The 16,984-nt window shown below is 42.5% G+C and overlaps 3 protein-coding genes and 2 non-coding genes across 8 annotated transcripts in view; 3 read left to right on the top strand and 2 right to left on the bottom strand.

Moving 5' to 3' along the window:
* Positions 1-681: 681 nt before the first annotated feature.
* On the bottom strand, positions 682-4,441 carry zgc:153284 (uncharacterized protein LOC751696 homolog). The gene is made up of 3 exons (XM_062550584.1): positions 4,273-4,441; positions 2,346-2,513; positions 682-816 (listed from the first exon to the last, which is right to left on the bottom strand). Exons 1-3 carry the CDS (start codon positions 4,315-4,317, stop codon positions 754-756), a joined length of 276 nt encoding a protein of 91 aa, XP_062406568.1. The 5' UTR covers positions 4,318-4,441; the 3' UTR covers positions 682-753.
* A 2,363-nt stretch (positions 4,442-6,804) lies between these two features.
* rps12 (ribosomal protein S12) lies at positions 6,805-10,286 on the top strand. Its single transcript, XM_062550583.1, has 6 exons — positions 6,805-6,913; positions 7,038-7,084; positions 7,715-7,831; positions 8,050-8,152; positions 8,912-9,013; positions 10,191-10,286. The coding sequence occupies exons 2-6, from the start codon at positions 7,071-7,073 to the stop codon at positions 10,251-10,253; spliced, it is 399 nt and encodes a 132-aa protein (XP_062406567.1). The 5' UTR covers positions 6,805-6,913; positions 7,038-7,070; the 3' UTR covers positions 10,254-10,286.
* On the top strand, positions 7,894-7,976 carry LOC134098593 (small nucleolar RNA SNORD100). Its single transcript, XR_009941089.1, has one exon. It is a non-coding gene; the product is annotated as a small nucleolar RNA SNORD100 (small nucleolar RNA).
* On the top strand, positions 8,530-8,613 carry LOC134098594 (small nucleolar RNA SNORD100). Its single transcript, XR_009941090.1, has one exon. It is a non-coding gene; the product is annotated as a small nucleolar RNA SNORD100 (small nucleolar RNA).
* Positions 10,287-11,970: 1,684 nt separating the features above from the next.
* Positions 11,971-16,984, bottom strand: part of eya4 (EYA transcriptional coactivator and phosphatase 4) — a 67,935-nt gene continuing 62,921 nt past the window's right edge. For all 4 annotated transcript variants that reach the window (XM_062551164.1, XM_062551165.1, XM_062551166.1 and 1 more), the window contains 2 exons: positions 14,229-14,329; positions 11,971-12,786 (listed from right to left, as the gene is read on the bottom strand). In XM_062551164.1, the coding sequence (XP_062407148.1) occupies positions 12,706-12,786; positions 14,229-14,329 (182 nt within the window). In that variant the 3' untranslated portion in view covers positions 11,971-12,705. The remainder of the gene's footprint in view (positions 12,787-14,228; positions 14,330-16,984) is intronic.

The raw sequence follows: 16,984 nt of genomic DNA, 5'->3' as shown, positions 1-16,984 counted from the left end.
TTTTTGTTAAAAAATATATAGATATAACTGACACAACACAATCATAATCGCAAAGTCTCTTACACTCTCTCTCTCTCTCTCTCTCTCTCTCTCTCTCTCTTTCTCTCTCTCACACACACACACACACACTCATCTGCCTGTTTGTCTATCTGATCCTTTAACCCTTTCTTTCCTTCACACTTCATAGGCTACGGAAGGCCTTACAGGCTTCAGCTGGTGCTGGCTATGTAAAAGTCTTCTTCGCTTTTTGGCACCAAACCCTGTGCTAGGCTACAATACCAGAATTGTGAGGTTTAAGGACATACATTTGACCTTTTCAGAATTTAGAGTTAATAAAACCTTCAAGAAAAATGAGGACAAAAGTAACTTGCGAAACCCACAAGCCCCCAAATGAGACACATACTGTATATCATCTATATTCTGTCACCTTTAACGGTCTGGTTAGTGCAATGCTGCCTTCTAGTGGCACTTAGGTGCTCTTGCTTTCTTAATGACTGAAGCAACGCTTCTCCTGCTCCGTGTTCTGATTTTAAACCTGCTTGATCGGACACACAGCCAGGCGTTAAAGTTTTCAGTTGCATTATGACCATACACAGTAAAAACGGACACACCACTTGGAGTCATTGGTTTCATATATGGATTACATTTCATAACCACTGATATTACACCTATTTTATAAAATTCAGAGGCAAACAGTTTATTTATCAAACAACAAAATATATTGCACATCAGAGTACACTGTACTACTCATAATTAGAGTTTGAAGAAGACCTCTGCTTTGCCATCCTCTACAGCCTCAAAGAACAGCGGGTAATCCTGTAAGGCAAATGACAGACCATTACCAAAAGGAAGACAACAGTGTTTCATCATTGATACACTGATCATTTTTTTAACAAGAAAAAAAAGAAAAGTAGTTCTGTTGGTGAAATTAAATTCCAATGGTCAAAATGGACACATTGGTATTCTAGTGGTTTACATTCTTTGCAGTTAAAAGAAAGAGTTTGTACATCATTATACCATTGTTGTGTCCTTAACAGGCATACAGTATAGTACTAATTATCAAAAGCATGTTTATACATGTAGAAGATAAAATGTCTAGGCACGCAAGTGGAGGATGATTTGCAACAACATTGCTTGTATATTGCAATAGACGTTGTGATGTTGATTACATTTGAATGCATTTGTTGTTATTCAAGTATTTGTCTTGATGGAAAATTGTTTGCTTATTAACAGACTGTAAGTTTTTGTTTTACATGTTTTAAATTACTGTAATCCACAAAAATACATATAGGCATCACTGTAATTCAGTAGAATGTAAGTTGGGATGTAATGAATAAATACTTTTCAAGTCACTCTACTACTGAGTCACACCTTCTGAGAGGCCAACGACAGTCAATACGATAGTTCTAAAAGAGCAGAACGGCTCTAAGGTTTAACTAAACAGAGGGTGTGTTGCAGTAATAGAGGGTTCCGCCCTGTGGGATCTGGCATCATGTCTTAAAGGCAAAGTCATGTATGAAAAGTAAGGTACGGCCACATTCCACACACGCTCAAAGAGCCTTGTGGTGGGAGTGTCCAGCTGTGGTAGAATTCCAGATACACCTGAATGGTGAGAATGACTACTGATTATATTTGTGTGTGTGTATGTGTGTGTGTGTGTGTGTGTGTGTGTGTGTGTGTGTGTGTGTGTGTGTGTGTGTGTGTGTGTGTGTATACACTGAACTGCACTGGATGTGTGTGTGTGTGCACTACGTAATGGTATTTGCTGTTTGGGATGTGCTGTGTAAGTAATCACCTGATCATAGACTCTGCACATATGAGGTAATAAGAAGAAATAGCCACACATCACTTCCACTCACACTCTAATGCACTGAGATGATGAGGCAGCTGATCTCATCGTGCCTCCGATGCCATCGGTATCATACAATAACAAACTGTCTTGTTTCTTTAGTTCAAAGTGCTATACTCTTGCTATAGAAACCAATCTAACAATTTACTGACCTTCTGACAAGGATGCATTTGCCCTTGAGTGAGGGTAAGACAGGGAATGAGGGTATTCTGGAGTAGTGGGTTAAGGCATATTGTGCCCAGCTATGGCCCATTTGATTTTACACCAGTACACATATACCAGCGAATACACGTAACAGTGTTTGCATGGTTGCTATGCTAGAATGTAGGCAACAGAATGATTCCACGACTGACTGGCTTTTGCCGAGCATTTTTTAGATGGCTGTGGACCTGACCGTAGCTTGACTCCGACCCTCTTGAAACCTGACCTTTGACCTTATGTTTGCTATAAGCAGCAGTAGCGTAGTCAGGTGGTTGGGGGTCAGGGGGGAACTCACCCCGCAGTAGGCATCCCCGTTGAAGACCTGTGGGGGCATGGCGGTGGGGTTGCCCACACGCTTCCTCATCTCGTCCTTGATGCTGGTGTCCTGCGTGATGTCCACGGCCTTGTACATGATCTGCTTGGCGTCCAGATACTGGAAGATCTCCGACTGCTGCTGCTTCAGCTGGAGAAGAGGGGAGGGGAGGGGAAGGTGGAGGAAGGATTGACAGCAGTCACATAAAATGCTTGGTGGAAAAAAGTGAAGGTGGAAAAAAATCTTACGATGAATTACTAACAGCACAATTGACCATGTAAGGGAGGTAGGTATATATTGTATTGACGAGAAAAAAACACAAACTAAAAGACTATCTCTACTTCACAACCTGCTCTCAGTTGGTTGTTGTGTGTCATTCTCGGGACATAAAACTGATGAAATCATTAATTCATCAACTTTGAGTGATGAATGCACAGTTTGATATCAGATGAAGCTGCTGGTGAGCCTTAAGGCAGTATTGACAAGCACAAACTAGTCTGCAGTATATCTATGTAACCCCGACACATGCTGCACATATGAGGCTGTTGCTTGACTACACTGGGAGAGCCTTTTGAAAGGTATTGCTGAGCCAGCGAGCCAGTTAAGTGGCTGAGAGTCAGGTGTTTGTATGTATGTCTGTCTGTCTTTCAACCACTAGACAACTAAAGCGCACAACCTTCCTATCCAAAAGACACTTAGTGAACCACTCCTACAGTCTAGACAGTTTGGGGCGCACCTATCTAACAGGGTGGAGTGGAGAAAACAGAGTTGGGTAGCCCAGGGGGGTCATCAAGACCAGCTTACAATCCAGTTTGAATCAATCATTCAAGCACAATACAAACTTTGAAGCTGCCACATACTCTTAAAATGAATGTATTGAAAATAATACCAACTTGTGTTGTTTTTTAACACATCTCTATGTCCAGATAGGAACAACACAGCTTGTGTTGCTTCTGACATATTCGTTTTAAGAGTGCATATAAAAACCAAGATGCATCAAGTCAGTCCTTGAACTTGGCCTGAGTAGGCTAAAATGGCATCAGCCCCATTTCATGTGGTTTACACGGTGGGTGTGCACAAATAGCAGCCAGAATTATGAGATAGTTTCAACCGGGTCATTTGACAATGTTTGGGCAAACACAGACTCACTCAGGTGATGAAACCCCGGCTTAACCCCCATCTTTTACAAGCAAGCTCTCCTCTACTACTGTAGCTATCTGTTTTGCGGATCCATTAAAAGATGCATCCAGCGTCAGTGTTTAGGCTGGACAACATACTGAACAAAATGAGCAATCAAAGCATTTATGGGCTCTTTAAAATGTGGATGGCTCTATGTAAGACCTTTACTATAGCCTACAAAGCCTACCATTTTTAGCACATGGAGCAAAAACAGGGGTTTTTTTTACACACAAGCACTGCCATAAAGATGACCTGTACCTGTACCTGAGATAATGTGCTCGACAGCAAGCCATCTAAACCTGTTGTGACAAATGTAAAGCTATACTGACTAGCTATCACAGGCTCATGCAAGCAGGGACACCCATCCATCTCTTTAGAGGTCCCTGCTCATCCTAATCTGAATCAAATATAGTTTTTGTTAGTTTCTTTGTTTGTTTTCCCATTGCATATTGTTCAGTTCAATCATAGGCCACCCACTAAAAAATAATGAAGGGGGAAAAATATTTTTCACTTAAACAAATGACCACTACCAGATCCAGTAAATAGGCAGTGAATATGCATCTGAGTCATCTTTTAGAAAGGAGTGGCTCACCAATACTGAAAGCCTGAATGCGCTAATGGTGAGCAAACATCTTGTGTCGCAAAGTGGCCACACAGTCTAACTGAAACACATAGAAAAATGACATAAACAAACAAATAAACAACTGAACAAACAGCTGGATTTACAGACCTCCCTGGATCCACTGACACTGCTGAAGTAGATTGTGAGGACCATGTTTGTGAAGAGAGGAGGACGACTAGTGCAAGATTCAGTGCAGCTTTAGGCTGGTTGGAATGGGATGGCGTGGCGTGGCGTGTGCTCAGGTGTGTATAAACTTGTATGTGAGTGAGTGAGAGAGTATGTGTGTGTGTGAGTGGGAGTAGCAGCCAGGTGAGCAGGTTTTGACATGGCTCACTTCAGAGGCCACACCTCCACACAACTTGCAAGATCCTTCTTTGGTTATACCTCAAGGATAGCTACACACACACACACACACACACACACACACACACACACACACACACACACACACACACACACACACACACACACACACACACACACACAGACAGACATGTCTGAACTTGGCCTACGAGAATGTAAGACTGCATAGGTGTGGACTCAATTGTTTTCCCAAGAGTTACAGGTTTATACTCACTTCAGCTAATTAGATTACCTTAAAATGTCACTGGCAATTCATTTATTGACAGTAAAAATGAAACAGCTAACTGGGCCCTTGCACTCATCTGGTTTCAGACATAATGTAAGGCCCAAAGATCCTTCATTACTATAGCTTTAACCCTCTCTGGTAAGGCCTTATCTGCTTTGATTAGGTCAGAAGCATTCAAGTATAATTTGACTCAATTCGGTTATAACTAGATGTACCGCAAAGCGGTGCAAAATATGACCGCCGCCCAGTCCTGCACATTCTCTTCTCAAAACTAAATTATGCTTGTCAATTTGTTTCCATCCCCTACGCCATGCCCTACTGCAACCTTTATGTATGTAAATGAGTGTGTGCATGTGTGCTCTTGCTTTTGTGTATGTGTAATTCTCTGTGAGTTTTCACTTGTGAGTGTATATGGTGGGGGTAACGGGATGTATGTGTGCAGTATGTGTCTGCTTGCCTGCATTTGTGTGTGTGTTTTTATGTCTGTTTGTGTGTATGTTCACTTGTGATTGTGTGGGTGGGTAATGGTGTGTGTGTGTGTGTGTGTGTGTGTGTGTGTGTGTGTGTGTGGGGTGTATTTGTGCATGTGTGTATGTGTTTCTGTGTGTGCGTGCAGGTGTATATGTACAGTATGGCTGCCTGTCTACTGTGTGTGTATGTGTGTGTCTTTGTGTGTGTGTGTGTGTGTGTGTGTGTGTGTGTGTGTGTTTGTGTGTGTGTGTGCGTACCTGTGTGTATGTATTTATGTGTGTGTGTGTGTGTGTGTGTGTGTGTGTTGTGTGCCCGTGTGTGTGTGTGTGTCTGTGCGTGTCTGTGTGTGTGTGTGCGCGCACACATGCGCGCGCGTGTGTATGTGTGAGTGTGTGCCTGCATGTGTGTGCATGTATCTTCATGTGTACACTGTATGTGTATGCATGGTTATGGGATGGGTTGACATGGCTCCAAGACAAACATACAAAAAAGGAGGTTCTCCTAGGCCCTACGGTTCTCGAGATATTTACAGAAAACTGTGTCCGGCCATCTACAGGCCAGTTGAATTAGTAGCATAAGTTAATTTTGTTGTATGGCCCCTCATGAACAGACTTATACATGAATCTTGGTGGGCATTCAGATCGTGTTATAATGATCTCCAATTTCAACAGATCAAAACGAAAAACAATGGCTCCATCTTTGTGGGGCTACATGCAAGTTTCATGCACCCGGTCTTTCAGTGTCCCGGGAATCTTTGACGAAATATTGCTCCCGAAAAAAAAGGAAAAAAAGAAGAAATCTGACTAAACCTAGATGACCACCGTTACACTGCGCGGCGGTCATAATAACACATTGTTAAAGGAAAAGCGCATATTTTTTGTTGAGAAAGTAAAATAAAAGTAACTTTATACAAAAAAAAATTGATAAAATGGAATGATTTTTGTTTAGTGTCTCACTCCCATCTGCATACACACTTGCAGCACGTGAGAGTGGATTACACTGAGCTAGAGCACAGAATAAAAATGAATTTAACAGGATTATTTGAAAACATGGTAAACCAACCTATAAATTCAACAGGGAAGGTATTGCACTGTGTAGGCCCAGACACATTGCATATCGGATCTATGACTCTTGCTAGGTTTAGGCCTATGTGTTCTGGTGTTTGTGGTGTGACTCTGAATGAAATAGCCTAGCCTACTGGCACATGAAAGCATATGCCTAGGTAGCAAAAATTAAAGTGCTTGCTACTAGCAAACAGCGAAAAAAAAATCTGATGGATATTAGGTTGGAGTTAGGCCTACTTTGGCTATTTACGTGATTTCAGTGATTTTTTTTATAGTGCCCTAGTGGCATTAAAATTCACAAATTTGGTTTAGAAAATAATTCATAGGCCTACGTGCAAAACATTACCTCATGTAACCAGAATACTTAGGAAGGATCAGAAGGACTACAAGGATAAAACACGTAAAAAATGAAGCTTACATTTTTTTTTAAAAGATTAATTTGACCTTTTTGAATAGGAGTGCGTTCATGAAAGAGTTGAGTTTGAGTTCTAAGCATAGACAGCAAGAAACACTCTTCTACAGGCATTGCACTGGGCAGCTATATTACTCTGAGGCCCTTTGACTAATAAAGCAATGTTGTCGCCTTGATGACGTCCTCTTTACCCGCTGTCAGAGATAGGATTGGGTGAGTTTTCCATACCTCCGGGACAATCCATCGAAAATATTAACCATCTTAGTGCTTAGTAACTTCAAATTGAACTTTATACCATGAATGATAACATATCTATCATATTTTGTGACTATTGCAGAATTTTAAGTCCGCCATCCATCACAAATCTACAATGGCCGAGGAAGGGTAAGCGTGACCAAAACCGCCGTACTGCATAGATCACTACACAGAAGTACAAAGTTAGATTGTTGCAGCAGGTTTTACTCAATTAATGTGTGCATTCTATAAAATATTAACATCTGTTGAATGCGTATTGGCTCATTTGAGCAGACATATAACGTTAAAGTTGAAACCGGTGTCGGTATGTTCCGAACTGAGGATGGAAGCCACTCGTTGCTCCCATTGGGATAATGCGTGCTACTACTAATTTGCCCGCTTATTTGTCATTGATGTGACGTTAGTGCAATGTTTGTGCTATGCACCCCCTGTACATCTTCCATAAGGTTTCTTCTGGTGTATATATTTTGATTGGAACACCTACTGAAGCTGCTCAATATGTGTGTTCATTTGAGATGTTAGCCAATAAGCTAACCCAATGTGGAAAGTGAACATTGGGCACTTGAAGTAGCCTATACATCACTCAGCCCTGGCATTGATATGATGATTTTCTTTCTTTAGTCGGATACCCCTTCACTCTTAATCATGAGTGAGAGACGCAATCTGAAATGCCGAGGGTTAAAATAGTAGTAGTATGCCCAATCCGCCGAGGCAAACATTATTGTAATGTGGTGCTTCCATCTGGCGTGTTTCATACAGCATCGCTGCCGGAGGTGTGATGGATGTCAACACCGCTCTGCCCGAGGTGCTCAAGACCGCCCTCATCCACGACGGGCTGGCGCGTGGAATCCGCGAGGCCGCCAAGGCTCTCGACAAGTGAGTATTTTCTTGTAACATTTGTTTAACCTCTCTGTAGAATACATGTCTGAAGGAAATGCAGTATCACTGATGATTACTTGGCTCCCTCTACTGAAGTCTCTGAGGATAATCGCCATGTTACCCAATATTTGTCTGAGATACTGAAAGTTTATCATAACTGACACCACTATGGTGGATCATGCAAGTTCTGATGAGTCTGTGTGAATGGCTTACAGGCGCCAGGCTCACCTCTGCGTCCTGGCATCAAACTGTGACGAGCCCATGTACGTCAAACTGGTGGAAGCCCTCTGTGCCGAGCATCAGATCAACCTCATCAAGGTACGTTTCGTTCGGAATGCCTCAATGCTTCGTCCACAGGCAGTGTGCCTGAACTCGGGCGTGGCTCAAACAAGACTTGTGGACGTATGTGGTGATTGAGAATTTTGAGGATTTCTTTGCTTTAAGTTTTCTTGAACCCGGAATAGTATTTCTGTGGAAATGCAATAGTTTAGTTTGAATCTATTGATCCGTATGTGTTGGCCTAATTCTGGTGTGGTCACTGGTCACTCATGTTTCATCATGGGTGTTGGAAGTATTGTTGTTCCATCTGACTTACAGTTCGTTTCAGAGATTTACTTTGTTGTACAACAAGTCCTTTTGCAAATGCTGCAGTCTTAGACGATCAGTTCTGGCTCTTGTGAGAGAGGCTCTCTTGCTGTATCGATGATGATAGCTTGGCTCCCTCTACTGAGACCCAGTGAGGATAAACGCCACTGTTACCCAATTCTTACTGAGATACAGCCAAGTGAACCTGGGAACTGATTGAGACTAAATCAGGGATTGTGATGTAGAGCTCTGATTTTTTGTAGGGCTTTAGATGGTGTCAATTTCGTGTGTGTGGTAATTTAGGCCTGGGTCATACGATTTTGAAGTGAATCATTGTGTAATTGCCCTGAATTATTATGTATTTTGTCCTTTAAGATTTGTGTCTAGGACCCGATTCATCAAGGCATACACAATAGTTGTGCTTATGTCCTCTGTCTTGACTCTGTTGCCTGTGTGTGCCTCAGTATAACACTTTCTATTTGCATTTGTCAGGTTGACGACAACAAGAAGCTCGGCGAGTGGGTCGGTCTGTGCAAGATCGACCGCGAGGGCAAACCCAGGAAGGTGGTGGGCTGCAGCTGTGTGGTCGTCAAGGTGAGTTGCGTTGTGATGACCGTGCTGAAGCTGGCATTAGAGGTGCAGTCTGTGATTCTGGCTAAAAAGTTGTTGCTCTTTGTCTCATTGAAGTTGCTCAGGAAACAATGCTTTCATTGGCTAGAATAGAGTACAGCTCCGTCCGGACCCCTTTGTGTTCCTGTGTTGTGTAGGAATGCCTTTGATTTTGACTGCACAGGCACAGTAGGAGGACCCAGAGTTTGATTAGAGTGCGTGTAGGCTATGTGACAACTGTGAACTACAACTTCTTTAAATGTGTGTTCTGCTGTCTCTTCTTTGAATGTTTGTCTCTGCTCATCTGTGCTGGGGGTAGAGGCAGAGAAGGGTAATGATCTAAAGGGAGTTTTGGAGCCTCAGGGTTCCTGGTCCTCCGAGCCAGTGCAGAACGGTTGCAGAACCGAGTACTACTGATTAGGGCGGAAGTCCTTAGAATGGCCCTTCTGCCCTAGTCACTTTGGGCTCGGGTTAACATGTGCGCACACACACAGGGATGCATGGATGCATGGATGTCTTGTGGCGTACAGTATGAGGTGACTGTGCTGTAGGACTGGTATTGCGATGTTGTGCCATTAAGTTACAGTGAATGTGTGTTAGTATAGTAGTAGCATCCCGTAGCTCTTGGGGGTTTAGCCATGTCCATCTAGTCCAAGTCCATACAGGCAAGTAAGTTATCGGACAGGTTTTTTCCCCCAGTATAAGGGAATAGGGTGGCATACCAGATGGGGTTAAGATGTGTGTAGAGTACTACCAGATTGGTCTTACAAACTAACCCCAAGCATTTCTATGGATAATTCTTTGAGTGCTGTCTCTTTAGACATTCTCTGGGTTTAGCATTCTACTCCCAAGTTAGCAGCACTGAGTATCCACAGGCCAGCAGGAGTGGTGTTGTTACTAGCATGAGCACCTTGAAATGGTGTGATTCTTGCCGTGTGAGCTTCTGTTAGGTAAAGCTATGCCCAAATTGTTGAAATTGAGTAGATTTTATTGTATGTAATGCGGTTTGAGCACTTGACCGTTGTGGCTTCCTGACTTCTGAGAAGCCATGTAAAAATGGTGTTTTGAAGTCCAGAATACAGGCTTGCACACTAATATTTATTCATTGTTTACAGTGTTTGTGGCTTCCTGTCTTAATATTTCTGTGCTTTTTCCTTTGCAGGACTACGGCAAAGAGTCTCAGGCCAAGGACGTCATTGAGGAGTACTTCAAGTCCAAGAAGTAAAGCGCAGAATAAAACCTTTTTGAAGTGAAACGACTTTGCTTGTCTGGTGTGGTGTTTTGCCTCTGACACGTGGATGTGATCACTAGTTGTGTTGTGACTTTGTTGTGCACGGAGTACGCTAGAATTGGATGGACGGGTACGCGAGTATCTTTGAAGGATGTGGGTGACAGCTTTTTGAGCTATATTGTCGGGGGCAACCACACAACCGGTTCCATGTGTTCGGATTGGTTTATTATATGACAATTTTCCTACTGATTAAAGATGTTAAAAGTTGTCAGTCAATAGGCAACGCCAGAACAACATTCAGGAACAGTGTAAGAGAAGTTGGCGTATGTTATGTCTGCGTAATTAAGCCTTGTATCTGGATAGATGTGACTTGGTAGTACACACAACAGTAGGAGACCTGTTGATGTGTGAAGAATGAACCTCTTGTATAGTTTGAGTGGTGTAGAAATTAAGGGGATGTGTCCAAAGCAGCAGAAGAGCGTTATTCATCTGAAAATGGGTATGCTGCCTTTCAAGGTGCATTTTGTCTATGCTATTAAATCTTCTTGCGTTTAGTCAACCTTTATGATCCACTAGCTGCCCGTCTCATGAGTACACTAGATTCTAGAATATCCTGGTCTCCATAGGCAGTTCAGGCTCTCGAAACCGGAAACCAGTGTGGGGGTGCCTCTCCCGCATACGAGTAACTGGAGTTTCCGTGGGGATACTGAAGGAAGGGGTGAGCTAACTGATTTTAGTTTGGTTTTTAGTTCTTGTCTAAAGTGTTATGTTCATTTTGGACAAAAGTGTCTTCAATTTAAATATAAACCAACATGCACAATTGCTGCCTACCTTTTCAAAGTTATCAAATTGTCACTGCTGACGGGTATCTTGTAGACATTTTTCACAGAACTGTCTGACACATTGCCCTAGTGTAAAGTGGGAAAATGATATATCTGGCAATAAGGAATACACACCAAAATGTGGCTGTAGGCTATACTTATTGTGCATAAAATGTAGGGCAAACCATTTCCAAGTCCTTGAGGAGATGCCTGCTGACACAGGCAATACATTTTTATAAAGAGGCTTCAGAAATGAGTTCATGATGTGAAACAATTGTGGCTTTTCACATCCTGCCAGTTAAAGTCTAGCTTATGATTCCCAGATCTGTTTCAGTAGTGTGGCTGGTGAGGAGTCACTGGTCTCATGGCACTAAGGGTTTATATGCTGAAGGATATGGTGATATGAGAGAAAAGGCATCACTGGTCTCATGGCACTACGGGTTTATATGCTGAAGGATATGGTGATATGAGCGAAAAGGCATCACTGGTCTCATGGCACTAAGGGTTTATATGCTGAAGGATATGGTGATATGAGCGAAAAGGCATCACTGGTCTCATGGCACTAAGGGTTTATATGCTGAAGGAAATGGTGATATGAGAGAAAAGGCATCACTGGTCTCGTGGCACTAAGGGTTTATATGCTGAAGGTCGGATATGGTGATATGAGAGAAACTTGAGCAATTTATGCATATTACTACAAAATGTAGGGTTTGACGTGGCGTGACTATACTTTACTTTTTACATAATCAGACTTGTATCATCACATTTAAAGAGATGTATGGAGGTGTGTGAGTGTGTGTGTGTGTGTGTGTGTGTGTGTGTGAAACTCAGCCATTCAATTGGTGTTTGGGAATAATCTATCAGGACCCCATGCAATGTTTTTTTTTAAGGTTTGTAATTTATCTACATACATATTTAAAATAAACAAAAATTACATTGAAACACACAAACACATCTTTTTTATATAAGGCACAACAAATCATTATGCACATTCTTCTTTGCCAAAAACTTACAAAAACAAAGAGACAACAAAACCCTTTCCAATATCAAACAACAAATATGTCCGTGTTTAAACTATTAACTGTAAAATAATTTACATGGGATATGGGGTGTACACTAGATAGTCACTCAGAGTGCAGGTTGTTGCTATGGAAGCAAGAAGAATGGGGAGGAGGGTTGTTATGGTTACAGTTTTAAGTCTTTTGCGTTAAGGTTTAGGTCCTCCACGAGGGGAGGGAGAATCTCTTTTCATTTTTGTTTTTGTTTGTGAAACTCATAGTTTCTCCACTGTCCCACCTCACATTAGCTAAGAAGAGGAAAAACAACAAAATGAAAACTTTTTTTTGCGGCTTACAGTAAGACCTTGTATAGTTTCACAAATAAAACCAGCATTCTCTCTCTCGCCGTCCTCGTCTTCTTAAGACAGTTCAGTTATTTATTTATTTCTTAAGCAACAATTTTTTTTTCTTTTAAAAAAGACAAAAGACAAAATGAAACAAACAAAAAAATAGCAGTGTAATGTAGCTCCTTAAATAGATGTACAAAAAAAGAAGAAAGAAAAAAAAAAACAAGAAAAAAATGTGGTAGGTACAGTTCTGCAGTTTAGTTCTTTTTTTTTTTTTTCTTTACAGGTATTCGTATTCCAGTGCTTGATGAAGAGCCAGCAGGTCCGAGTGGCTCGATATCCTCCAGAAGGGCATGTTGTGCTGTGACAGAAAATAACGTAAGAGTCAGGGTCAAAGGTCAAGCTCAATGGACACAAAGGCAAAGCTTTTGTGTGATTCCCGAAAGCTTCAGTGTTGTCCAACAATTGTATGTAAAGGGTAGCGAGAGCAAAATGATCTAGATCATTTCACGGCAGTTGTTGTAGTAATGGTCATATCATGGCTGTGGATCGCACAGTGACATTTTCGGGAAATACATCTTAGAGTAACTGCTGAGTCAACTCTTCTGGCATTGCAATGCAAGGGTATGTTCAGCTGTGCCAGAGCAGTATGGGTTCAATGTGGTTTTTAATGTTATTTGTAGGTCTGAAGGACGATGCTTAATCTGATCCATGACAGACTTACTGACTGAAAGTGTTACACTGACAAGAATGAGTTGAACTTATTTATTCTCCATAGCCTTCTCCATGGGTCTGAGATCTTACCCATGATGTGAAAGCAAATCCTGTCCTATACTGTTACTGTGCTAATTATATATATATATATATATATATTGTGTGTGTGTGTGTGTGTGTGTGTGTGTGTGGTGATGCTTAGACTCAAAACCAGAACATCTCAAAGCCCTGCACACACTTCACCCCCATGCAAGTTAGGCTAACTCTAGCATTCTTAGCTACGAACATGCAAGCCTACAGACAACAGACTCTTCAACTAATATGAAGAAAAGAATCGTTTGGTCGACAGAGAAGCACACATATCAAGATGTCTTGATTTGTTTGTTTGCTTGTCTTTTTGTTTGTATACACAGACAGCAAAACCAAAGAACACTGCACACACATTGTATACAAATCAGCTGCTGTTGAGGCACAGAAATCTTGCTGAAATGCTGAAATTAAAGTGCATCTTCAAGCTCAGGAGTTGCTCAATACAGAACATGTAGACAGTATTTTATCGTCATATTCTGCTTTTACACAGTCAAAAATACAGGACTAACTTTGAGGGCCCTAATTCAAATGACAGGCAAATTGAAGTCAGGCAATGGGCAAAGTGTCTTAAAATGCATAAATTAAAGCCATCGTAAGGCACATAGGAGGATAGAGCTGACCCCCAAATGTGTATGCTTAGGGTCCTTCCTCATTGTATTAAATTAGTCCATACATTTGCTTGAGTTAGACTGAAGACTTAACACTTTACCCATCATTTGAAGTAGGGCCCTAAATGTTTTTGGTCGAATGCCCACAAGGTCTGTATTGATTTTCTACAAAATCCTCTACTTTTTCAAACACCATGAAACAAATATAGCAAAGATGCAAGTAGAGGAAGACACTTTTCTTTAAAAAAGAGAGAGAAATAGAAAATAAACATCTATAGCACGCTAGCTCAGGGACAGGCAGGAAGTCCACTCTGGAGACACACAGCGAGTTTTTTTGTGATTCACTTCCGGGTCGTCCCGGGGTCGGGGGGCAGGAAGTGGGATGTTTTACCTTTTTGGCCGCCTGCTCCTCTTCCACCCCATCGCCAATAACAACATACACTACTTTTCTGCCAAACCTTTGCATTACTCGCTCAAAGCAACTCTCTTTGCCTGTAAAAAGGGAGATACACAAGGGGGAGAAAGGACAGGAGTTGAGAACCGCGCAGGGAGGAGTGAGGAAGGTCACTTTACCTGGCTGGCTGCATGTTCCTCGTCACGCCCATCACCAATCACAACATACGTAATGTTAGTGCCAAATCGGGACACTATACGCTCAAAACAGCTCTCTTTGCCTGGGAAAGACAACGCACTTCCTTAAAAGCCTCAACAAGACAAACAGGGGAAAACCTTTCAGTCAGCAGAGAGTTTTCTGTATACAGAATTGACATCACTTGAAGACATGAAGGCACAACATCAAATGAGGGAATCAACACAGAAACGCTGGCAGCAGTCGGTAAAAGGGGATGTTCTTTTTTTTTGATGTGCAAAGACTAAGAAACACTCAATATGTGTTTAAATGACCTAAATGTATAAACAAACACACTGTCATCATTTATTCTTGATCTTGGAATAGCCAACCCAATAATGATCACATACACAAATCTACGTCTTCTTAGATACTATATTTTTTGTTGCTAAATAAAAACCCTACAAATCGCCAACAAATAGATTTTTCTTTTTCATTTTAAGAACCAAGCTTTTTGGTAAACAATTAAGTTAACCATTAGGTGTCTGTGATCGTAAGGAACTGTTAAGTGAAAATAATGGGAACACTGATGGGGGGAAGTAGAATATTTATGGAGGGATGAGAGCAAAGGAACAAGTGAGATGGAGGAGAAGAAAGAAGACAGGATGTTAATGGACAAGAAAATGGGAAGAGAGAAATGAGGAGAGATTTTCTTTTTTGTCTATAAGAGGAAAGGACTGCAATAGAAGAGAGAGAGAGACTGGAATAAACAATAAAGAGTAATGAGGTCACCAAAGAGAGAGAGAGAGGGAGAGAGAGAGAGAGAGTGGAGGATGAGAGATAGTTAAGGGGAATGACAGAGTTTAAGTCTTTGGAATGAGAGAGCACACAAGAGTCTCTTTCCATAAACAATGGAGACAAACATGAATTCATCCTGACAGTTTAACCTCTCTCTCACTCAATCAGTCAAAACACACACACACACACACACACACACACACACAAATGTGTTTCAATGAATCATCAAGATGGTTAAATGCTGTTTTCTGGATAACCATGGAAACACAAGAGTGTTTTTGAGGGTATTTGTGTGTGGGTGCACACATGAGAGAGAAAGCAGACACACAGAGACCCTGGCTTGGCTCAAAACCAGGATGACACTCAAATGATTGTCACAGACACACACACACACACACATGCACGCACACAAACACACACTCATGCACGCACACACGCACGCACGCACGCACGCACGCACGCACGCACGCACGCACGCACGCACGCACGCACGCACGCACGCACGCACACACACACACACACACACACACATTTATAAAATATCAACACATCCAAAATTGGATTTCTCAAAGTGGTCCAAGCCCTACAAAACTGAACATTATAAACATCTAGTCTCTTCCTGGCTGGCTGGCTGGCTGGCTGACTGGCTCGGAGCTCTTTGGCCAAAGCCACAAGGTTTTACTGTCCGGCAGCATGATTGCCTCTGGCAGCCATATTTCCCCCGTCCAGCCCTGGAAGGCCCGACCTGACCGCTGGTCTCTTGTGAACTCTTTGTGCTTGTTAGTGTTTGACTGGAGAGCAGGTTATCCTCCTACTCCTCTCGCCGTTTCTCCGAGCCCACCCTCCCCGGAGAGTAGCCGCATCTGGCCCGGACGTGGATCCCGCCCTGAGTATGGCAGGCCCAGGCCCTGCGGTGTGTTCGATCATTCGAATTGAGTAAATTCGAAGATTTGTTTTTTTTTTTTTTGCAGCAAATGTTCCCCTCTGTTCGAAGAGTTTGAATACATCGTGGGTGCGTCATCTGAAAGTATGTGCAGAGATGGTTCATAAACTGCTCTACAGAATCTTTGGCACCGGTCTTACTATAGTTAAAAGCAGACACCGGGTTGGATCCAGCTACTGACGGTTCAGATGCTAACTGGGGCCAAACACCCACATGTCAGTCTGTCACATCAGAGGCAGCTGTTGTGTCCCAATGCTTGCTTACTGTCAATGTGTGTGTGTGTGTGTGTGTGTGTGTGTGCGTGTGTGTGCGTGCCGTGTGTGCGTGCGTGCGTGCGTGCGTGCGTGTGTGCGTGTGTACTTGTGTATGTGTGTGTGTGTGTGTGAGTGAGTGAGAGGTAAAAAGATCCTCTCTGTCACATTAACCACCATGGGAGCACTACAAAGCATTCGGGGCTTCTGATTACTATTCCCCAACTCCACTCTGCATTCCATTCCATCCTCTTCCTAATTCTAATTCCTCATTCTCTCCTGACCTGTCCTGAAATCAGTCCAAATCCAGTGGAGGCCCCTCCAGACACGTCACTGCTCTGCCGGTAGTCTTGTCTGGTCTGATTACATGGGCTGCCTTGCTGCAGTGATATTCCACATTCCTGACTCCGCTCCGATTAGTGTCCACGTGCAGGCACTGGTCAGCACTCCTCTCCTCTTCTTCTCCTCCCCTTTCCTTTCCGCTCCACTCCTCTCCTCTCCCCTTCTTCTCCTCCTCCTCTCCTCTCCCCTCCTCTGCTCTCCATTCCTCTCCTCTCCTCCTCTCCTCTCCACTCCTCTCTTCTCCT

This window comes from Sardina pilchardus, chromosome 12 (assembly GCF_963854185.1).
Source record: "Sardina pilchardus chromosome 12, fSarPil1.1, whole genome shotgun sequence".
NCBI classification, from domain to species: domain Eukaryota; kingdom Metazoa; phylum Chordata; class Actinopteri; order Clupeiformes; family Clupeidae; genus Sardina; species Sardina pilchardus.
Note: the sequence above shows the minus strand (reverse complement) of the source record. Positions and strands in the feature narration are given on the sequence as shown.